The sequence below is a fragment of the Bubalus bubalis genome, chromosome 3 (assembly GCF_019923935.1).
Source record: "Bubalus bubalis isolate 160015118507 breed Murrah chromosome 3, NDDB_SH_1, whole genome shotgun sequence".
In the NCBI taxonomy this organism is placed as follows: domain Eukaryota; kingdom Metazoa; phylum Chordata; class Mammalia; order Artiodactyla; family Bovidae; genus Bubalus; species Bubalus bubalis.
The window spans coordinates 164197108-164221824 of NC_059159.1; the positions used below are offsets into that span (position 1 = coordinate 164197108).

The 24717-nt window shown below is 39.9% G+C and overlaps 1 protein-coding gene across 5 annotated transcripts in view; it reads right to left on the reverse strand.

The window, feature by feature from the left end:
- The window catches only part of FKBP15 (FKBP prolyl isomerase family member 15), a 57597-nt gene that overhangs the window by 16770 nt on the left and 16110 nt on the right, over nt 1-24717 (reverse strand). For 2 of the 5 annotated variants that reach the window (XM_044940467.2, XM_044940469.2), the window contains 15 exons: nt 21576-21650; nt 21124-21222; nt 19124-19273; nt 17878-17946; nt 15637-15783; nt 12721-12863; nt 12002-12059; nt 8997-9104; nt 6709-6811; nt 6099-6205; nt 4481-4595; nt 2667-2776; nt 1867-1974; nt 1338-1432; nt 316-481 (listed from right to left, as the gene is read on the reverse strand). In XM_044940467.2, coding sequence (XP_044796402.2) covers nt 316-481; nt 1338-1432; nt 1867-1974; nt 2667-2776; nt 4481-4595; nt 6099-6205; nt 6709-6811; nt 8997-9104; nt 12002-12059; nt 12721-12863; nt 15637-15783; nt 17878-17946; nt 19124-19273; nt 21124-21222; nt 21576-21650 — 1653 coding nt within the window. The remainder of the gene's footprint in view (nt 1-315; nt 482-1337; nt 1433-1866; nt 1975-2666; nt 2777-4480; nt 4596-6098; nt 6206-6708; nt 6812-8996; nt 9105-12001; nt 12060-12720; nt 12864-15636; nt 15784-17877; nt 17947-19123; nt 19274-21123; nt 21223-21575; nt 21651-24717) is intronic. The other 3 variants (XM_006061253.4, XM_006061252.4, XM_044940468.2) reach the window with 3 other exon arrangements.

Here is a 24717-nt window from a genome sequence, read left to right on the forward strand (position 1 = left end):
AATGCTCTGGCAGACACAGATGAAGGATTGCTTACTTAAACCATCTCAAACTTCACAATAAATATGTGTTACGTGGCATAACAGAAACTGTTGCTGATTTTTCAGCAGAATAGGATTCCTTTCTAATAAATTGGGTTAATCCTCACCTTAACCAAATTACTAAGAACAGTGATTTCTTCTGAGTCAACTAACTGTAACGTATTTAAAAAACAGAAATCTGGATGGTGGATATATTAAAAATCTGCTGGGAGATTTCTAGTTCTCTTCCCGACAATGGCAAAAATTCTGCTCAAAAGGAGACTGGTAAGTACGTACAGAGGACACACTCCTTGGCTCTACACATCCTGACTTGGGCTTTTCTCTCCCCGGTTTCTTTACCTTCTCTTGCTCAGCATGCAAAACTCTTGCCTGTGTGTTTTCTGTGGCAGTTTGAAGTGAGTTGTTCCTCTTCTCCATCATCAGGTTACTCTGCTCAACATATCTATGAAATAAGGAGGGGAAAAGAAAACATGTATCAGGCGCTCCATGCAGAGCAGGCACAACCCAAGGTGCAGCCAGAGCACTGCTCTGCTCCATCATCAGCAACAATCCGAAAGCAGTTCCTTTTCCTAAGATCTGCGGTAATCAAGTTTGGAGGCAGGAACCTGGGCCCAGGGGTGAACTGCTTTGAATGTGTAGAATAAAGAGGAGAGGAATTCGATCAGGTGTAGTGAGGGGAAATGAGAGAAGAAAGAGATAGATAGGAATATGAAGGCTGCAAGGAAGGAAGAGAAGAAAATTCCCTCCCCTCCTCCATGTGGGAGATAAGGGACACTGAAGAAAAGAAATATGGAAAACGGTATTTTTAAAATGAAATGCTATATGCTGTGACATGTTCTCCTGACCACTCCCCCAAAATTCTTTTTCAGAAGTATCTAGAAAAATTATACAGTGCTTGGGTTTATGTGGAAATCTGTGAAGTTCTGGTTGATAAAACAGAGTCAGCCCAGCCCACACAGAAGACAGAAGAGCTGACATCAGAGTTTTCTAGGCATTAACACTACTTTTACAGATGAGGAAACTAGAGCCAAAAGGAATAAATAAAATGCCCAAAGCCACAGAACAAATGAGGAGCAGAGCGTGGACTCAAACACGGGTGTGTGTTCTGTTGTAGCCTCCTGAGCCCTCTCTCCTGAAATCCCTCTCCGTCACCAAGAAGTCATTCATGCAACAGGCAGGAAGCAGAAAAGAGCAGAAACATACACAAACCCCCCTGAACAAATGTTCACTGAACTTGGGCATTTACAAGCTAAACCCTTTTCTGCTCATCCTAGCCAGTGCCCCATACCTGTCATTACCTCTGATTTCGTTCAATTAGTTCACTAATCTTGTCATTCTGTTCTTCTATCCGACTGCTCTTTTCAAGGATCTCTTGCTTCAACCTTTCATTTTCCTAAATTCAAAAATATGTGATGTGTAAAACTGAAGTTTTTAAGAGAAAAGCATCAGATTAAAGGGAATCAACTTGAACGGATGGGTGATACTGTTAAAAAAACCTAGAACTTCTGCCCAGATAAATATAAATACTTACAACAACATATCAAATTCTACCTGATGGATACAAATCACTATATCTAACAGACTAAACATATAAATGGCTATAAAGTGAAGTGAATTTTTGATATATGGTGAAAAGAGAAATGCTTCCTTCTGATCACAGAGTGATGTCACTTGGACTAGATTAAGCCACAGTGGATTTTCCAAAATTTCCCAATTCCATGGAGCGTGAGCATTTATTACATGCTCTTATTCCTGGAGTGGAGGTTTTAAAGGCAGTACATCTCTGGACAGAGCACGGGAAGATCTCCAGGCTGAGACCACTCTCACCTGAATAATTCGTTGTATGTTGCTCATAATCATGCTTGTTTCCATGGTCACCGACATGCTGGGAATGAGCAGGGAATTGCCAGCACTATGCTTCTGTAACTCTTCAACCTACAAAATTAGTGCCAGAAAAGTCTTTAAAATTTCATTAAAATTAATGAATTAAATGAATTAATTTAATTAAAATTAATTTTCATTTTAATGAAATTTTTGCAAGGAGAAATACAATGTATCCAAGATCTGACCACTGAGAGGGTTGTTAAGTTTCTGAGACAATCTCTAATGTAAGCAGGAGTTTTCTTCTGCTAACTGTATCCCTAAATAAAGCAACTCCTTTGGGAAATAACTACTAACCACTACCAATACGGGGCTTCACAGGTGGCTCAGTGGTAAACAATTTGCCTGCAATGCAGGAGACGCAGGTTCAATCCCTCGGTGGGGAAGATCCCTTGGAGAAGGGAATGGCAACCCATGCCAGTATTCTTGCCTGGAGAATCCCAAGGACAGAAGAGCCTGGCAAGTTACAGTTCATAGGGTCACAAAGAGCTGGACACAGCTGAGTGACTGAGCACGCACTATGAATACAGAAAACAATAAAGAGTTTACCCATAGTGCTGGAGGCTGTCTTTTTGTACTCCCTCTTTATACCCCCACTTAATTTTTTTTGGATGTACCATGCACGGCTTTTCAGATCTTAGTTCCCCAACAAGGGACTGAATCAGTGAAAGCAATGATTCCTAACCACTGGACCACCAGGGAATTCACTTTATACCCTTACTTTCAAAATGAGATGACTCCGTTACCTTAGTCATTAGATGATCCATTTTATCGGCCACTTTGCTGACTGCCATCCGAATTTCAGTGTTATGTTGCCGGGCTTCAGTCATGAGAAATGAAGCCATGTCACCTGATCCTAAACAGACAAAAGCCAAGAAGAAACTTATGAAACTGTAACAGAGGACACTGAATGAGGAAAAGCCAATAGCTCTATCAGCAGAGGAAAGAAAGAAGTGAACATTTCCAAAGACTAGGAAAGGCTGGCGGTGAGTCACACTGTCAGGAGAAGACGGAGCAGTGGTAAAGGTCAAAGGGCTCCAAAGCTAACAATAACCACGATGTGCTCCTGCAGCATGCAACCAGCGGTACAGTCTGGTTCCAGAGCACACGTGGGGCCATTAGCAGCTCAGATTGCTTCTCCATTCACCCAACTGCATGCCAGGCATAGGATCAGGTACCAGGGATAAAGCAACGAGTGAAACATGGTTCCTGCCCTTGATAAGCTTAGCCTGGTGAGGAGACTCCCATGTAAACAGATCACTGTAACAGAGTGTTTGTTGTAAGTGCAAAGAATGAACCGTGTACCAGGTTACAAGGTACAAAAAGGAGCACAGAGAACAGCAACATTAACTTTTTAGTGACACATATACATTTACATCTCTGGAAGGAGAGGCAGGGATGGTAACAGGGAAGGCTTCTCAGAAGAGATTACAGATTTAGTAGTTTCCCAGATGGAAAAGAGCAGGGCTTCCAGACCAAGGATACACACAGGAAACTCTTAACCACTCCCGGACCTTACATTTCGTTGGGGATATTCTTGCTTCTTTCTACCCCTGTCCTAATACTCAAAGTGATCACTATGCAAAACACAAGCTTCAGAAGAAGGCAGGATACCATCCCAGCTGCATACACTTATTTTGCTTCGTATTTACACAAGGCAACCATACTGTACATGTATACAAGATACCTGAAAAGTTACTCAAGTGACTGCTTCCTAAGGTCAAGGGGGTTTAAAGATGGAAGACAGTAAAGTTTTATTTCACACTCTTTTGTGTGGACTTTTTATAAAAGTATATTCTTTTCACAACTTTAAACTTGTAACAAAGTAGCTCTCATATGAGATACTAAACAGCCATGCTTTCTCCCAATTTCTTCCAATATTTTCCTCTTTTACTATCTACTAAGAACTCTACAGAGCAACTCTTAGAGAGGAATTTAAAGGGCTGGGAGGAAAAAAATGCAAGAAACAAAACAGTCAGAAGGGCTTTGAGGGGGATGCTGGAAATGTTCTAAAGTTGGATCGTGGTGATGTCTGCACAACTGTGTAGACTAAAAAAAAAAAGTCATTGACTTGTACACTTATAACCAGTGAATTGGGGAGATGACAAGACACAGAGGAGTCGGTGGATGTGGGGTACTTTTCTCTCCATTGATTCATTAGGGATACATCTTCAGATATAGAGGATCTCACAGAGCACCAGCTGACAGAGGACAGGAGTCCCTGACCAGCAGAAAGGAACATATGGATCCACACAAAACTCGCAAAGGTCAGTGTTTCAGAGAGTTCCTGCTCCAGGAACCTCCTTCCAGAGTGATGACCAGGCATGACCCAACTTCCAGTCTACCCATAATGGACATGTAGCATGCACAAGAAATAAATCTTTATTACATTTTAAAAAAGAAAGGAAAAAAACTAGTGAACTCCATGGTATGTAAGTCATACCTCAACTAAGCTTCTTAAAAAAGAAAAGACAAAAATGGCAGAGATCTACTGGAGTCAAAATGAGAACCGAAGGGAGATGGGGAAGCCCAGCAAGAGCAGAAGATGAGAAATGCCTACCTTGAAAATGAGGAGGCTGCGAGAGTGGTGCGGGGTACAAGGGCCGAACGGGCTGCAGCTGGGAAGTGACAGCTGGTGCCTGGGGGTAAGCGTAGGCCTGCACACCTGCATAGGGCTGAGAAGAGGCCAAATTACAGCCGGTTTACAAAACATTCATCTCTCTCTTTTCTGCTTAGCTTGTCTTTGATGGAATAAGGTAGGTAAACTGGAAGGAGACTCAAACGTATTGAAGCTGGAGATGGATAGACCAGGGTTTGGTATTGGACAGTAACTGCAGCAGGAGAGGAATGATGTAATTCATTCCTGGCATTTAGTGATGCTAGTCACTAAAGCCTTACGGGCATCTCAGGTTACTCCCCAGTCCTCTTGTGATGATTTAATTCAGTAGGAATTCATCCCTCAGCCATTGGGCCAATAGATGGTCTGAGACATTTTAAAACTAACCAAACTCTACTTGGTTTCATTAAAGTAAAAAAAGAGGCGTTCTGATTCCAAACTAAATCCACTAGTTTCCAAAGGATGCCTCTGCCTAGCTAGATTCTGATGTTTATCTGTATGACCAAGCACTCTCATTTCCTCTGAGCCTCAGTCACCTCAACAATTAAATGAAAATAACAATACCACTTCTTACGGTTGTTGTATGGGCTAAATGAAGTGACAGATAGCTAAAGTTCCTAACCCCCTGGTAAGTAAGTGCCTGGAAGACAATTAGTGTTCAATAAACAGCAGCTATCATTTTAATAATGATGGTTATTCTTCCTTGAATTAAGGAAATACAGCTCGTTTCCAGGAACAGGTATAACTACCCAGCCATTACTAAAGAAGAATCTCAGTATACAGGATATAACTCTCCATTAGGTCCATTCAGGAGTGAGAGAGGCCAAGCTAGGACTTTTCTCATTTCTGATGCACCCTTACTAATGAGGCATTGGCTGACCACCATTGCTCTGACCCCTTCCCCGTCACCCTCCTGCACCCCACATGAAGAATCACCAAAGAAGTGAGAGTCTTTTATCATGGGGAGTTAAGTCTTATCCATCAAATGTGTTGGGCAAAAGAAAGAGTCTACTGTCCTGGCAAACTGTCAGCAGAGACACATAGGCTGTTGCCACTGCTTCCTATGAAAACAGAAAAAAAAACAAAAACAAAAACAAAAAACCTACTTTTAAGAGCTCACCTCTGGAGGATAACTAAACAATTCGAGTTCAGCTGTATTTGTATACAGCCTCCCCCACTGCCCCTCCACCACAACCATTCTACTGAGTGTAGAGCACAGTCTTAGCCTATCAGCTGTTTGATAGAGAAGAACACAGAAGACTTGAATATACGTCTCTAAATTAGACGTGTGTGAAAAGGAAGGGAAACAAACATCAGTCAGCTTTCACTCTCAGGCCTTGTCCAGGTGTTTTGCTGGTTCTCAAATTTAATCTTGACAACAACCGGCAAGGCAGGCAATCCTTTGCTTGTTTAGACACGAAAATGTGGTGGTTCAGGAAGGGGAAAAATTTTAAGCTCTGGGGGGAACTGCTGCTGTACAAATTGAGCAAAAAGAGAAAAAGAGACTGTATAGAACAATAATAAATGACAGCATATAACTGACATGGTTAAAAAATGTTACCTGAAAGGACTGGGCATTTCCAGATACAGCTGAGTGGGAATCAAGAGATGCAACTTGCACCAAAGCAGCAGATGGTGTTTGGAGGCCGGAAGCAGGTGGCTGAGGTGCTAAGATACAGCAAAAAGTTTTCACTGTTAAACCTACTCCCCACTTCTTGGTACAAGTCCGGACTATCACCTTACACACCAGCACCCTTCACACTTGACCACTTGTCTCACCTAATTCTCCTAAAACCAGACCTACTGGATCTCAGCAAGTAGGATCCAAACCTACTGGGCTAGTGAAAGGAAACTGGGTGTTTTTGGGTGCACGAGATTCAGACCTATGACCCCATCAGCTGACAGGAAGTGCAGAATTACACACAGGGAGATGGCTCATCAGCTGAGTGCCAGTTTCAAAACCTAAGAATGCAACACAGCAGAAGACACAGCAGGCAGACCAAATACATCTCAGGTCTGAAAATGCCCTATCCAGGGACAGTCTGGGAAGTTTTATACTCTAGTCCAGTTCTCAGTACTAAAATAATACAGCCTAATATTTTAGAGTACAGTGATGATAATTTTGGTACCAACCCAATTTAAGACCACAGAGCCTCAGAGGGGTTCCTTACCTTGTGAGGTCATCTGTGGGAGCACTGGATGGGCTGGCTGAAGAGAGGGCTGGACGGATGGGGTCGCCAAGGGCTGCCTAGCTCCTCGAGGAGCATTCACGTCCTACAACAGGCACGAGCATTTTGGTTATTACAACTATGGGTCCTTAGTTGAAGACTGAGACCGACTATCCACCCTAAACCTGCTTACAATCAGTTTTAGACCAAAAAAAAAAAAAAGAGGAAGGAAAGGTAAGCAGAAAGGCACGAATTTAAGGCCTGGGCTCTGGGAGAAAAGCACTCTCTTATGTACTAGAGTAGGATCTCTCTCCCTGTAAGTTATATCAAATAATTATAGTTAAATTTCCAGTGTACATTGATGACGTTATTTTATCTGAAGCAGCTAGAGTGACTGCTCTCCATAATGAATCATTTTCCAAACCAGCAGCTACCTTAAGACTGACCTAGTCTGCTTCCACAGAATTAGGGCCTCTCACAAGGAACCCCAGGGAATAATGTAGCCTTTCTCTTCTGCCAAATAACCTCCACAGACCTCAAGGTACTCACAGAAAATCACACACAGCAGGAGTCACTGTGTCTCATTACCAGGCTATTTTTGACAATATAGAGTGTTATCCCTTCATTCTTTTTCTTCATAAAAGCAAAGTGATGCTGGTCCTATTCTAGTTCTAAATAAAGTTAACATTGCAGGGAGCATGGGTTCAATCACCAGTCAAGGAACTAAGATCCTGTGTGGCACACAAAGTGGCCAAAAAAAAAAAAAAAGAATGTCTAAACAAAGTTAATGTATAGACATCTTCCTGATTCACACAAGGAAAAAAGAAACTTGAGGCACAATATACAGAGACTGTCATCTGCTCTGCTACAGTAGTTCAAGGGCTGAAATCTCTTGGACGTTCTTTTACTTTAGAACTTCCTCTTATCTCCTGAAATTCTCAGAAATGTATTATGCGTTTCTGGAAAAGCATCCCAGGTTTACCTCATTACACAAATCAACCTAAATGTCTAACAACAGAATGAAAGGAATTATGATAAATCAATATAACAGAACACTGGGTTATCTATCTTTAAAGGTGATAAAGCTTTGCTTTATTTCTTTTTCTTATATTATCAATACTAACATAAATGTTCATGATATAATATTAAGTTTAAAAATCTGATTATAAAACGACACAAAAAGAATGCCCTTTTTGTTAAATATGTCTTCTTTTTAATTTAAATTACCCTATAATAGGTAAGTAGCACTTAAAAATCTTAATGAGAATATTATCTTACCCAAATTTCATTTCTAGAACCCAGATAAAAATCAATTCTATAACAAGTCCCAGAAATCTTATCTTTGTTTAAAATGTTAAATCTGCACACAGCTTTTCCATGAAGAAATAAAATAAAAATATGAAAAAATAAAACTGTTTATGAATTTTTTACTCAAGATCATAACCTTTGCTTTGCTGAACATCAATGTCAAAGAATCCTAAAAATTAATCACTGTTAAGTGTTTCAATTCAGTTGAGAAAGCATTATTGTATTCAATAAAGAATTAACCAATGGTTAAAGAACTTAATTGGAATTGTTACTTCTTGTCATTCACCAAATTCCAGATGGACTAAATATGAAATAACAAATCTAAATATATAATAATAAACATTTTAAAGACACATGTAATGTTTACAATATCTGAAAGTGGGAAAGCTTTCTAAGCATATTGTCAAAAGCAAAAAACAAAGGGAAAAATTTGATAGATCTGACTGCAATACAATTTTTAAACTTGAAAAATCAACATTTCCCAAGAGAATCTAAGCAATTCGATCAACAAATATGACTTGAACATTCTTTATGGGTTGAGCATCATGCAGTCTCAAAGGTTTGATTTTTACTAACAATAGAGATTTCAGTAGAAAACTAAATTAACCACTTAAAACCACCCAGTTCTTGTGACAGATATACAGAATTGCTTCCATTTCTCAGGGGAAGTGCTAATTATAGGAGAAACACATGTACCAATACCAACCTGTATCATTTTGACTATAAGCTCTCTAAATAATGATTCTGTTTAGAGGCAGGAAAAGCAATAATTTCAATTAAAAGAACAGAGAGGGACCTCCCTGGTAGTCCAGGGGCTAAGGCTCTGCACTCCCAATGCAAGGGGCCAGGGTTCAATCCCTGGTCAGGGTACATCCCACATGCTGCAGAACCAGGGCAGTCAAATAAATAAATATTAAAAAAAAAAAAGAACAGAAGACAGCAACATCTGCACTATTCATTCTAAGACAACCAGTGGGACATACTTCAATTTCTGAATCATTAGAATCCAGCTGTGGTGGAAGAATGGGCAGCATGGGCTGGCCCATTTTAGCCATCCGAGAGATCAACTTGGCCTTGACGGTATCAGGATTCTAAAAAGAAAGGAAAGTCACAAAAATCACTGTAATCAAGGTTCATTACCTTTAGTCAACTCTATGTCTTTGACTCTTACGTCACATCTATTGAAAGCACTTTTTCTATAAAATGAGAATTAAAGACTTCTTTCCTAGAAGCATACATGAGTCACAATTAATGATAGTAGAAAAAATAATTCCCTACGTGTTGGAATGGACACAGTGGTTCCATCTGTATTCCTTCATTTCAATCAAGTCTCCTTACCAGGCATAAGTATTCTCACTTTACAGATGAAAAACTCAAGTACAGATTAAGGGAGGGAGGCATTTTAGATAATAATACCTTCTCAAAAGCCCAAGAGCAACTCAGTAGGTAAACATTCAGAGCAGATTTAGGGAGAGGGGTAAACAGGAACTCTGTGTTCTAAATTCAGCTTCATTTAACCTGACTTGGCACTGACGACACACTAGTCCCTGAGCTGGACGCCTCTGTAGTCATTAACTGGTTCAAAGTACAGTTTTCAGAGCAGCGTACAGCCCTAAGAGTAGCAAGGTAATCTAGTGAGTGTAAAATGAAATGACCATAGCCTCTATTTTAAAATTATTTATAAGCTACAGTATTACTGTTTAGTAGTTCAGTCGTGTCCAACTCTTTGCGACCCCATGGACTGCAGCACGTCAGGCTCCCCCGTCCTTCACCATCTCCCAGAGCTTGCTCAAGCTACTGTATACATAAGACATTAAACTTGCTTACAGGGATGGATAATACTTCATGTAATTTGTAAACAAATATATACTGAGAGTATGTGCTCATCTTTTTGTAACAGTGGAGGCACATCAGCGAAACAAGTTAGATCCCTCAAAAGAGGACTAATTACATAAATCAATATCCACACAATGGAACACTGGGATCTAAAGATAGAAAAGAATGAGGAAGTTTTCCATACACTAACATGGAAAGACACTGTTAGTATAAAAAGCAAGGTAGATAATACATATAATATGCTATTTTTTGTGAAAGGGGGGAAATAAAATATACATTCCTACTTGCTGGCATTTGCATGAAGAAACACTGAAGGAAAACATAAGAAACTAATAAAAGCATTTACCCAAGGTGTGGGGGTGGGGAGGGGGGGTGAAATAAAACAAGGGTACATGAGGGAAGGGGTAGGAATGGTCTTCTCAACGTATATCCTGTTATACTATTTTGCTAACTGTGCCCTATGAATGCAATTATATATTAAAAGCAAAAGATAAAAACTTGGGAAATTCCCTGGCAGTCTAGGTTGGGACTTTGTCTTCCAAAGAAGGGGGTACAAGTTCTACCCCTGGTAGAGGAGCTAAGACCCCACATGCCTCGCAGGTAAAAAACCAAAACATAAAAAACAGAAATATTGTAACATATTCAATAAAGACTTTAAAAATGGTCCATATAAAAAAAAATTTTTAAATAAAAACTTCAATGTAAAAAGATGGTTAAAGTTTTATGTCATATGAACTTTGTCTCAATTAAAAAAACAAAATTGCAAAAAAAGAAAGGAAAAAAAAACACTGTAGACCACTAACTTACCAAAAGTTACCAAAGTTTAGAAATATTTGCTAAAAGTAGCTGTGTCTCCCGCATTCCAGGCAGGCTCTTTAACCTCTGAGCCACCAAGGAATCCCCTGCTGTGTCTAGAGGGTACAAAAGAACTAATACTGAACAATTTTGTTGGCATTCAAAGATCTGAGATTTTACAGTTTTCCCATTTTCTTGATTCCTTGGCTTAACCTTCTGGGTTTAGATCACTTTTTATACATATCCGATCAATTATTTGCTTAATTAATTCCTACTTTGGATTGGATATAAACAAGTAAACTAGAGTTGGAGGGAAATTAAGCATCAATTTCAGTCCACACAGTTATCCTAATGTGGCAGGTGAAAGCTACAAAGCTTTAGAACTTCAAGCAACTCAGCTATCATCCCATCCACACGCAGAAACAGATGCCTTCATGGAGCAGGCAGGGCAGCCTTCAATACAGTGTACATCCTCCCAAAGGTCTTCAAATCCAAAGTTTACTACAACAATATGCTAGTCTCCTTATCTCACAGTTTGGGAGCCACAGAGGCCCAGCAACCTGCTCAAAGCCAACTAGCTGGTGAATTAGTGTAGAATTCCTCTGAGAAAATGAAAGTATAAAGACATGTAGTGTTAGCAGTAATTATGATAACAAAAAGCAATGTTAATTGAGCTCTTACAATATTCCAGACACAATACTAGAAACTCCATAGGCATTATTTCATTTAAACCTCTTGGGCTTCCCCACTGGCTCAGCAGATAAAGAATCCAGCTGCAATGCAGGAGATGCAGGTTCAATCCCTGCGTTGGGAAGATCCCCTGGAGAAGGAAACGGCAACCTGCTCATTCTTTCCTGAAAAATCTCATGGACAGAGGAGCCTAGCAGGCTATGGTCCAAAGGGTCGCAAAGAGTAAGACATAACTGAGCGCACGCAAGCACACACACATGCACACGTACACACACAATGAAACCTCATAAAAATCTTGAGAGGTTACTGAAGACATGTTTTATGTAGGCTCTGAACTTAGGGCTTTATACACGTATCACAAAAACAGATCACAAAGAGGGGCTGTGAGAATTATTTTCATTTTAATAAGGAAGAAACTGATTTTCAGGGAAGTTAGATAATTTTCTCAAGGTCACATGTTTGTAAGAATAAAGATTTGAATCCAGGTCTATGCAGAAGCCCAGGCTAATTTAAACTGACTCCCAAGTAAAGAACAGTGAATCAAGTAACCACTGACTTCTACCCTAAATCAACATTTCTCTTTTTTTTTTCTCTAACCTACCACACCCAAGGCACATGAAATCTTCCTAGCAAACTGGGGTTAAGGAGATAAGACACATATACTCACTGTATTTACTGCAAGCTGTTCACTAAGGGAGTTAGATTTGGAACGAAGAGCTGACTCCCTGAAAGCAAATAAGACATATCCTGAGATAAAAACAAAATCTATAATCACAAGTCCAGATTATACTGGATAAACACTGTTTTTTTTGTTTGTTTGTTTTTCTTATACAGCAGCAGCCACATGGTGCTGCTAGGAGTCTTACTGACTACTTTTCTGGTCCTACACTTCCTTTCCCCTAAACACTGTTTTTTAAGACGTTTGATAATTTAACAGCTATAAAATAGAATTTCAACTGTTCTGTAGTTTGCATAATTTCTGAAAGCTACTGAAGATAAACAATTTTCCATTCAAACAGAAAAATTTACATTTAATCCTTAGAGGTAAGTGTTTATGGCTTTTGCCCAATTTTTCTCCAAAGTTTAGGGTATTCTTTTATATCTGAATTAGTGCTTTTATAGACTATGAACATTAATCCTTTGTTAGAAAATCTGAAGCAATTATGTTTCCCATTTCCTTTATCCCATTTCCCCCTCAATTATTTAAAATTATTTCAGTTTTTAACTAGTGCATTGGTCCAGAAGTTCATTCAGGTTCTTCTATACGAGGCAACAGACAAATCTGAACAAACTTTTTGGCCAACTTAATATATCCCTATTTCTGAACTACCCTAAGAATCCTATTTATGGACAATAAAAGAGCTTGATACAACTGCAGTGTCTTACCCTGATTTGAAAGGCACCGATGTGGATGGCGACACAATAGGATCAGCAGAGATGCCGTCAGCAGGAGGGATGGGAGAAGGGGCTGCAGAATCCCGGGAACTAACGCTGTGCCCGTCAGAGCCAGAATCTCGAGCGAATTTGACCTAGGGAAAGATCAACCACAGGTTGAATAGGCCAACAGACCACAAAAACAGCCCCCTTCCCCCTCCATTCTCCTTCCATCTTACTTATTCTTCATCATACAAAGTCATTATCTGCTCATGGTAGGAAAAAGAGAAAATGGAGACAAGCCAAAAGGAAAAAAAAAAAAAGATAATTACTGGCAATTCAACTATTAAGCAGTAATATTGTTAGGATTTCAGATGTACTATTTCACATTTATATTATGTGTGTGTGTTTTACAAAAATGGGGCCATACTGCTTTATTCACTCACTGATTAACATATTAATATTTCCATGTTAACTAAATTATTAATCGACAACATCCTTTTTAACTTCTAACTTCAAAGGTCATACCCTTAACTGCTATCAACTGCAGGAAAAAGTCTCCAAAGGACTTTGGGGACAGAAGTCATAAATATCTATGTTATCACAAAATATATTTCATCATTTCCTACTTGGTGGAAATTCAGTTTATTTCTAATTTCTTCCATACAAACAATACTTCTACGAATAGTTTTATCTCTGTATCTTTGCACATAATCTTTCCCAAAATACAAATTCCCAGAAGTTAAATTGCTGGATAAAAGTTATACTTACTTTTAAAACTTTTGATATATACCATTAAATTTCACACCATAAAGGCTGAACTACTTTATACTCCATTATTTGTACTCAGTTGTTCAGTCATGTCTGACTCTTTGGACTGTAGCTTGCCAGACTCCTCTATCCATGGAATTTTCCAGGCAAGAATACTGGAGCGGGTTGCTATTTCCTGCTCCAGGGGATCTTCTCGACCCCCAGGGATCAAACCCAAGTCTCCTGCCCCTCCTACATTGGCAGGTGGATTCTTTACTACCGCACCACCTGGGAAGCCCTTATACTCCAAAAGTGGTGTATAAATCCTTCCCAAAACTCTTATCACACTGGGTATTACCATTCTGTATCACCCTTGTCAGTTTTTGTTTTTTTTTCCCCACCATATCTCATGGCTTGCAGGATCTCAGTTCTCCAATCAGAGGCTGAACCCAGGCCATGGCAATGAAAAGCCCAGAATCCTAACCCCTAGGCCACCAGGGAACTCCCCCAGCCTTGTCAGTTTAGTAAACAATTTGTAATTCTTTGATTATTGGTAAAATAGGGTATTTCTTTCTTATGTTTACAAAAAGTCTTTATGGATTCAAATTGATTTGTTATCTATCACAGCCATGATGTCCTCAAAGGAAATGGAGAAAGAATATAAAAGCTGTGAAAAAGGCATCTGGAAGCATGTCAATCAAAGAGGGCTGAAATGCCCACCAGAGATAAGGGTGGGAAGAGTCACTGAGAAACGATGCATACCCTTTGTCGCAGCAGGAATAACAACCACAATGACGATGGCCATAGTATCTACTTGCATTGTATTTTGTAGTTTACAGTCCCAAACACTATCACATTTGGACCTAATAATCACAGTGTAAAGCAAACAGAGTCTTTTTGGGGGTGAGGGGCAAGGGATTAGAGGGGGAACATTAAACAGAGTCTTTTTGGGGGTGAGGGGGCAAGGGATTAGAGGGGAACATTAAACAGAGTCTTTTTGGGGGTGAGGGGCAAGGGATTAGAGGGGAACATTAAACAGAGTCTTTTTGGGGGTGAGGGGCAAGGGATTAGAGGGGAACATTAATGGACCACAGCTGCTATAAACTTCATTTGGGCTTCCCTGGTATCTCAGACAGGAAAGAATCTGCCTACAGTGCAAGAGACCCCGGTTTGATCCCTGGGTTGGGAAGATCCCCTGGAGAAGAGAATGGTTACCCACTCTAGTATTCTTGCTTGGAGAATTCCATGCTCAGAGGAGCCTGGCAAGCTATAGTCCATGGGGTAGCAAAGAGGTGGGACACAACTGAGTGACTAACATAGAAATTATTTGTAATAAAACCTTTAAATAGTACAAAAGGGTAGAATGTAAAAAAGTAAAAGTTTCTAAACTCCATTCCCATTCTCCAGAGGAAAAATCACTACATTTCTTTAAATGCCTCCAGAAATTTCATATGAATATATGGGCATATGTATATATTTATTTGTGTATATATACATATACACACAAAATCATACTACCCATGCTGTTCTGCAACTTGTGTCTTTCACTTAAAAACAGATTTTTGATATTCTTTAAGAAATACACAGATGTCCACGCCCTGAAAAACCATAATTCAATCAGTCTCATAATGACACACACTTAAGCTGTTGCCAGTTCTCCACCATCACAAACAATGTGGCAAAAAGCCATGCATCTATCTCTAGCTCTCCATCTACACACAGGTATACACGCACACTTCTGTAAACATACTGACAGGGTAAATCTGCAGCCACAGAATTACTAAATCAAAAAGTATGAACCCTGGGTAAGAATCACTATTTTACAGAAAAAATAAAAAGAGAAGTGACTATAAATACAGAGCCAAGAAGGACGTAAACTTTGGCTTTTAGGGAACACGTGTATACCCGTGGCGGATTCATGCTGATGTATGGCAAAACCAATACAATACTGTGAAGTAATTAAGCTCCAATTAAAATAAATAAATTTATATTAAAAAATAAATAAATAAAAATAGATTCTAAAGCTGTTGTTCTTTCCAACTATACCATTTCTACTTAAAAGAAAAAAAAAAGAGAGAGAGAGAGATCTTTAGAATCTTTTCCAACACAATTATTTATTCATTTTACCTAACTAGCAAAGAATACTCATCAAACACAACACAGTACCATTTCACTCACCCGCCTAATCTCCACCTCGAACACCAGGATCGAGTCTGTTGAGGGAGTCCATCCTATTACCCCTTCAGAGCCAGCAGCGCAGGCTGGGGGGATGATAAGCAACCGCTTCCCTCCTTTCCTCATGCCCACCATTCCATCCTCCCAGCTCTTTAGGAATCAGAGAAGAGGAAAAGCTCATCAGATACAAAGCTTCTCATAACACAAAACACAGCAGAGGTTCATCAGTTTATGCTCCCCACTCCCACACACCAGTTATAAGAACATCTAGAATACTTCTTCTCAGCTGACTTGTCAAAGCCAGCACATCCAGGGCTAAATGAAATATCTTAGATGATGAGAGAAATTGGGAGGAAAAGAATGGCATTAAAAGAGAAATAAAAGCTATCATTTATTAAACACACTTTTTTCTAAGTACTTGGGTAAGTGCTTTACTTCCACTATGTTGTTTAATTCCTAAAATAACTTCATAAGATTAGTAGCAATAGCCCCATTTTACAGAGGAGAAAACTGAGGCGTAAGGAGGTAAGATACTAGCCCAAGATCAGTTAGTACATTGTTAAGCCAAGATTCAACACTAGCTTTAAGTCTACTATGATCTCCAGGGAAAAGTTTCCAAAGGATTCTGGGAAAAGGAGTCATTAACAAAGCTATGGAGAAAAACACTCTGCCACACGGATGAATGAGTGCTTAACAATGCATCAGTATGTCCTGACACAATGATACCTCACATGCGTAAAATATTCTTTTTTTAAAAAAACTTCTAAAAACAAGAAAAACAAAAAGAACTTCTCATTTTATATTGGAGTATAGCTGATTAACAATGTTGAGAGGGACTTCTCTGGGGATCCAGTGGCTAAGACTCCATGTTCCCAACACACGGGGCCCAGATTCAATCCCTCATCAGGGAACTAGATCCTGCATGTTGCAATTAAGATCTGGCACAGCCACATTAATTTTTTTTTTAAAGAAAAAGAAACCAAAAACAGTGTTGTGATAGATTCAGGTGGACAGCAAAGGGACTCAGCCATACATATACATGTACCCATTCTCCTCACACTCCCTCCCATCCAGACTGCCAGGTAACACTTAGCAGAGTTCTGATGTGAGCAGGGCCCTGTGGGGCTCCTGGGAACGGAAGCCTTTTTGTCTCCCATTCCTTGTAGGCAAGACTCCAGCCTGCATGACCTTCTCTGAGTTCTCCGGACTTGACAGAGCAACTGAACTGACTGAAACAAAGGAGAAGCAGCAAGGAAACCACCTGAGGCAAGGTTAAAAGGCTCAGAGAGGCTCATCAAGATTGGGAGATGAGACCCAAGACCCTGCACACACCCTAACCAGGTCAGCAACCCCACCCTTTTGAAACAGTGCAGAAGAAGGAATGAAGATTGTTGAGGGAATGAAGGTTGTTACTGCTTTGACCTTTATCCTATACCCTGACATATAACCTCTCCCTACTCACCAGGGAGGGGGGCACAGGTTCTTGAGGGCTAGCCTACTGTATTCCCCCTTTGCCTGGCAAAGTAACAAAGCCACTCTTTTTCTACTCTGTAACTCTGTCTGCATATTTCTGTTTGGCACTGGTGCACCGACAGCCAAACTCCTGGCAACAGCTCCCTGTGTGTACAGGACTTTGCTGGTGATCCATTTTAAACAGCAGAGTGTACCTGTTGATCCCAAATTCCCTGTCTCTTTCCCTCCCATTCATCCCCCCCCGGCAACTATAAGTTTCTTCTCTAAGTCTGTGAGTCTGTTTTTGTTTTGTAAAATGAGCTTTACTTTATAAAATACATCCACAGTTGCTAGAGAAGAAATTCACGATGTGAACCCAGGTCCTTAGACTCCAATCCCAACGTCTCTCCTGCTATGTTGCAGCTGCTTCCCAGCATGATTCGAAGCATCCCAGACAGATTAGAATCACTCATTAATGATACACTTCTAGAAGAAACAATTTAATCTCTTTCCCAAGGAGACAATAGGAAGAATTTAATTGTTCCCTCAGAACCACAGAATGAAAAATGAAAGGCAAGGACCACAAAAAAGAAATGTACCCTTCTCCAATATATTGTCTCACAGGGCAAAGTCTCTCAAATCCAGATAACATAGCACATTTTTCTGTATTTTATAATCAAGCCTTTCCAGATTCTTAGAAAATAAACCCAGCTTAGAGATTTCATAAAATTCAGTCTAAATTAAGCACACTGCAACTGATAAACTCTTACAAGAACACAGTTAAGCCTTTACCTTGATGACTTTTCCTGACCCCAATTTCAGGCGAAGAAGCTTATCTTTGTTAGCAGTGGAATCAAAAACCTGAAAGTTAATCAAAATAAATGTCAGCCAACTTCACAAATAGTAATAATCATTATGATGTTCAACTTAACACAGAACAGCACAGTACTTCTGAAATAGGTAATGTCAAATATACTGGAAAAATACTTCTGACCTGAAAAAAAGGGACCACATCATGGCTAAAAGTGTTATCACACTGAGTATCTCCGAGGCAAGGATTTTCCACATTTAGAAAAAATAAACTTCTACCACCACATATTTAAAATTATCTTAATCTATAAAGAATTTTCAAATAAATTATCTCATTTGATGCGAACAACCATCTGGCCAAGAAAGTAGATAGAGCCCTAACTAAGCTCAATTCACAGGGGAAAAAAACTAAGAGCTTAAATGAAATGATTCGACAAAGTCAAGTTAGGATAAAACTGGGACTTGAATCCACATTTCTGGACTCATGATCTAAAGCTCCTTTTATCAAATCATACTACTTTTGAGGGCTTAATAATATAAGCCCAATCTATTCACACTAGTATAAGAAAAACAGAGAAACAACTGTGAAGAACGTCTAAGAAGTTTAAGGCCTAATCCCATAAGAATCTATTCAAATTTAAAATTGGTATAGGAGGACAAGATGCACACATGAACAATTACCAAAGCTAACACTGGCGCAAACTAGTTTCCACCTGCTCTAAGGAAGAGACACAGTGGCACCAAGCAGATTTTATACTAGCATTTCATGGTTATGCCTCAGAAGCGGCGGCGGCTGCTGCTGCTGCTGCTGCTGCTGCTGCTGCTGCGTCGCTTCAGTCGTGTCCGACTCTGTGCGACCCCATAGACGGCAGCCCACTAGGCTCCCCAGTCCCTGGGATTCTCCAGGCAAGAACACTGGAGTGGGTTGCCATTTCCTTCTCCAGTGCATGAAAGTGAAAAGTGAAAGGGAAGTCGCTCAGTCGTGTCCGACTCTAGCGACTCCATGGACTGCAGCCTACCAGGCTCCTCCGTCCCTGGGATTTTCTAGGCAAAAGTACTGGAGTGGGGTGCCATTGCCTTCTCCACAGAAGAGGCTACAGAGGTCAAACCAAGGCTCCTAAAAGATTTCTATTTGCTAACAGCAGCAATTCACAGTAATATACTGTACATTTGAATAGCTCTCATGCTATTTAAATTACAAAAGAACTTGCAGGGTACTTTTTCTTACCTGGCCCAGAACGTGATTCTGAAAGAGCCAGCTGGTGTAGGCCACTTCTAAAGAATCTCCAGCTTCTACAGCAGGGCCTTCCACCACCGTCAGGTCCTGTGACAACACTGAATCCAGGGAAGAGGTGCTGTTGCACTTGGCAATGCAAACCTGCGAGGTGAAATCGAAGCAGCATGAACCTAGTTTAAGCTCAGTTAAGGACTCACTCAGTTACTACTAATTGCTCTTTTCCAAACAGTGGCGCCCACTTACGAAACAAATTACATGTTTAGAAGCAAACCATCCAAAAGTCAGTAATCTTGCCAGCAATCAAAGTGCTTAAGAGTATGGCTTTGGAGTCTGACTGTCTGAGTACAGATCTGGGCACTGCCACTTATTAATGTGTGACCTCAGCCAAATAACATAACTCCTATGAACCTTATTTCAGAGTTTTGTTTTGTAAGATGAAGATAAAGGCTTTGCATATTTCCTAGGGTTAGCTATGAAGACTGAACTAATAATACAAGGAGAGTACTTGGCACAATGCCTGGCAAATAACAGTAAGTACACAATAAACATTTGTTATCATTACTATACTAGTTTACTGCTTCAGTGTTTGGGAGCCTATGAAAGATAGGGGAGCATCTAAAAAAATGTCAAAAGGCTATTTAAAGAAATAAAATAAAGGCCCTTTACAAAACCATGATGTGTTCCTAGAATTCATCTCTACCACCTATAGATGTACCCATATTATGTTAGCTCAGACACTAGATAAAGAAGTCAAACATTATCTTAATGAATAATTTTTCTATAGTCAATGTTTGAACATATATACCTTAGAAACTTGCTACTCATTTTCTTTAAAAAAAAAGTTTCATTATTGCAATCAAATGCTAGCTAAAACAATGAGAAGTCATTTTTTATCAAGCAAATAAGAGTAAGAAGGAAAAAAATACTATAATAATTCTAAATGTTGGCTAAGGGGCTTCCATGATGGTCCAGTAGCTAAGGATCCGCCATGCAGTGCAGAGGACACTGGTTTGATCCCTGGTCCAGGAAGATCCCACATGCCCAGGGGCAACTGAGCCTTGTGCCACAACTACTGAGCCCAGGCTGTGGAGCCTGTGAGTTGCAAATACGGAGCCTTCGCACCACAACGACCGAAGCCTGAGTGCCCTAGAACCTGTGCTCCACAACTAGAGAGCAGCCCCTTCTTATTACAACTGGAGAAAGTCCAAGCACAGGAAGGAAGACTCAGCACAGTCAAAAATAAATAAATGTGGCAAAGGTATAGTGAGAACTGATATGGATGTAAAACAGTACAATTTATACAGAATCTAAACATACATGAACTGTTTGATTACATCTTTCACTTCTAGTCTGAGGAAATAATCAGAGACCAATGCAAGAGACATGGGTTCAGTCCCTGGGTTGGGAACATTCCCTGGAGTAGGAAGTGGCAACACACTCCAGTATTCTTTCCTGGAAAATTCCACAGACAGGGGAGCCTGATGGGCTACAGTCCACAGGGTCGCAAAGAGTCAGACATGACTGAGCTACTGAATACACATGCACGCTGAAAGGACTATAACTATTTATGGACCTCATGCACAGGAAAAAAAAGAAATGTCACATGTCAACAGTGATTACCTTGGGTAGTAAGATTATGAATGCTTTCAAATGCTTTTCTAAATTTTCTATAATGACAATGAAACAACTTTTAAAAAATTCTTTTAAAATAGTATCTTAAAAAAATAGTTGTATTTATTCCTTAAGATAATTTATGAGAGGTGTTTAAAGATATGTTTATATTTAGCCTTTTGTTTCTCCTTTCAAGCAATAAGTATTCTTATTATTTCCCTAAAATACAATAAGTTCAAGGGATGAATTTAGGGTTTTTTTTTTTTTAATGCTTGTAACTAAAAATATAGCAAATCATGAGTTTTCCATATATTTTCTTAAAATCAAGGAAAATCCAGACTAGTGTTTGGCTCTTCACAGAAACAATAAAATAGTCTTACCTGTTTATTGAACTCCACGGCAGCCTTTTCTGACTCAAACATGATGGACCAGTTTTGTCTCTGGTCATCATAAAAGGTGCTATAGTTATTGGGCCGAACCTGGAGAAAGGAAAAATGTTGAGATAACTCAACAGCAGGCAGCACAGTGGATAAATGTGACTGCTTAAGCTCATGTAGAAGGGCTTTGCCTCAGGTGGACCCAAGGAGAGTTATCAGGGAACTTTCTTATTTCCTCCCATCCTCCACCAATCACCCCTTAGTGCACATTCCCAGGAGGCAGTCAAGAGACCTTTCCGAGAGGTTCTGTTAAGATATTCACTTTGGGGAATTCCCTGACAAGCACAGCCAAAAAAAAAAAAAGATACCCACTTTTCCCACCAGGTATGCACAGACCCACCTGTCCTATAAACCAGTCCCAAAGGAGCTACTGATTCCAATAGGGAAAGCCTTACCATCAGCTCAAAGTTCAGATGAATCCTGGCAACAGTTACTGGCTGTTGTTGGCTGATATAAAGAAGAATACTATACTGTACTCAAGCAAAGACGGGCAGAAAAAAGAGAAGTTAAAGAACAATACAAAGATGTCAGGGGTCATGCATCATGCAGGTATAAAACTCAAACCTCAGTTAACCCATTAAAGTTTAGAGTTTATCTTCTCACCATCTACTTTAATCTCTTCTCATTTTGACCCTACTCTTTTAACTGTAATTAGCAATGTCTTTATTTTGTTGGTGTTTTTATTTGAATGAGGGGTGACTAAAGAGATAGGCAAATGGCCCACAGGTACATAAAAAAGATGTTCAACACCATTAGGCATTAAGAAAATACAAATCAAAACCACAATAAGGTACCAGTTAACACCTATTAGAATGGCTATTGTAGAAAAAGGAAAAATATGAAGTGTCAGCAGGGTAGTGGAGAAACTGAAACCCTCATATATTGCTTATGGGAACGTAAAATGGTATACATGCTGTAGAGAGAGTTCAGCAGTTCCTCGAAAAGCTAAACAAGGAATTACCATTCAGTTCAGTTCAGTTCAGTTCAGTCACTCAGTTGTGTCTGACTCTTTGCGACCCCATGAATTGCAGCACGCCAGGCCTCCCTGTCCATCACCAACTCCTGGAATCTACCCAAACCCATGTCCATCGAGTCGGTGATGCCATCCATCTCATCCTCCGTGGTCCCCTTCTCCTCCTGCCCTCAATCCCTCCCAGCATCAGGGTCTTTTCAAATGAGTCAGCTCTTTGCATCAGGTGGCCAAAGGACTGGAGTTTCAGCTTCAACATCAGTCCTTCCAATGAACACCCAGGACTGATCTCCTTTAGGATGGACTGGTTGGATCTCCTTGCAGTCCAAGGGACTCTCAAGAGTCTTCTCCAACACCACAGTTCAAAAGCATCAATTCTTCGGCACACAGCTTTCTTTATAGTCCAACTCTCACATCCATGCATGACTATTGGAAAAACCATAGCTTTGACTAGATGGAACTTTGTTGATAAAGTAATGTCTCTGCTTTTTAATATGTTGTCTAGGTTGGTCATAACTTTCCTTCCAAGGACTGTCTTTTAATTTCATGGCCATATGACACAGCAATTTCCCTCCTAGTATACATGCAAAAGAACTGAAAAGAGGGACTCAGACATACACTTGTACATCAATGTTCACTGCACTGTTATTCACAATAGTCAAAAGGTGGAAACAACTAAGTGTTTAGCAGATAATGAACGGATAAATATTAAAAATGTGTTTTATATATATATATATATAATAAGATATTATTCAGCCATAAAAATAACCAATTTCTGATACATGCTACAACATGGATGAATCTTGAAAACATTTTGCTAAGTGAAATAAGCCAGACAAATATTTTATCATTCCACTTATATGAAATACCTAGAGTAGGCAAATTCATGATAGTGTGGGACAGGGAAGCCTGGCATGCTGCAGTCCATGGGGTCACAAAGAGTCAGATACGACTTAGTGACTGAACAACAACAGAAAGTAGATTAGGGGTTACCAGGGAATAACGGAAAGGGGATGGGGAGTTATTGCTTAAAGGTTACAGATTTTGTTTGGGGTGATGAAAAAAGTGGAAAGAGTGATGATGGTTGCTCAATACTGTGAAAGCGATTTATGCAACTGAATTATATACTTAAAAATGATTAAAATGGCAAATTTTATGTCTCATATATATTTACAACACACACACACAGAAATTAAAATTCAACCCTAGAAGGGAGGGAGGGACTGACTACAGAAGCTCATATACAATCTTGTACTAGAAAGGACTTCCCTTATACTATGTGAGGCAGATACAGCAGGGACTGATCACCTCACGCCAATCCAATTATAGACTGAGCTGCTCAGTGAAGGACAACAGATATATGAAGAACTGGCTCACTTCTGGGCTGTCCCTATTCCTGAGCACTATCTATGAAGGCTTTTCATTGACAGTTTGGATGGCCTCTGATTCTTTGGTCCTGAAGTTTTCTGCCCATCAGAGATTCTGAGCTGAGATTCTTTAGTCTCTTCCCCATGAAGTTCAAAATCTAGCAAATGTTTTGAGAGGAAAGTTGTTGCTTTCCAGCCCTAAGTTGGATTTTATCTCCTATGAACCAAAGGCAATCTTTCCTTCTGCTTTTCTGGTATAGTCCACGGACTTCCACACCACACCCCAATTCATCAAATGTCCCTTGGGGAAAAACCAATCTTGTGTTTGGAGCGTCTACAGTTTTTGCCAATGTCTCTTTTCCCCAGCAGTCTCTGCTTGGGACACACTTGATGCTTAGTCTACTCCTAAGTATCAGCAAAGGTCTCAAGGCAAGGAAACACTCAGCTTATTGGCTCTTTCCTCTCAAAATTTTAATTCATCTACTCCTCATCATTTCCATAGCTCCCTAATGAATTCTAAAATACAATTTTTTCACTTTGTCTTTTTATACTGTTGCCTGCTACAACATAAGACATTCTATCTGGAAGTGAAGGGTGGTAAGGTCCCAATGTGCCTGTGCTAAGTCACTTTAGTCATGTCCAACTCTGTGCGACCCTACGGACTGGGTAGCCCATCAGGCTCCTCTGTCCATGGTATTCTCTAGGCAAGGATACTGGAGTGAGTTGCCATGCCCTCCTCCAGGGGATCTTCCCAAGCCAGTGATGGAACTCACGTCTTTTAAGTCTCCTGTCTCAGCAGGTAGGTTCTCTACCGGTAGTGTCACCTGGGAAGCTCAAAGTCCCAATACCAGATTTTTTAAATCCAAATGGCAATCTCTAATGAATTAACGAACTTAGATAATAATCAACAATGCCTGGTAACAGGGACTTGTCTGCTGGTCCAGTGGTTAAGACTGTACACCCCCACTGCAGTCGGGGCAGGTTTGATCCCTGGTCAGGGGGCTAAGATCCCACATGCCTCCCAGTGGGTCCAAAAAGAAAAAAACAATGGCTGCTAACATGATAAAATGAGAGACAATCAGACATTCTATATCTCCCAATGGGAGAATGAGAGATTTAAGGAACACAGTAACAACTGCAATGCATGGACCTTATTAGGTTAAAAGTAACTGTTAAAAAGAAAAAAACAGATAATCAGGG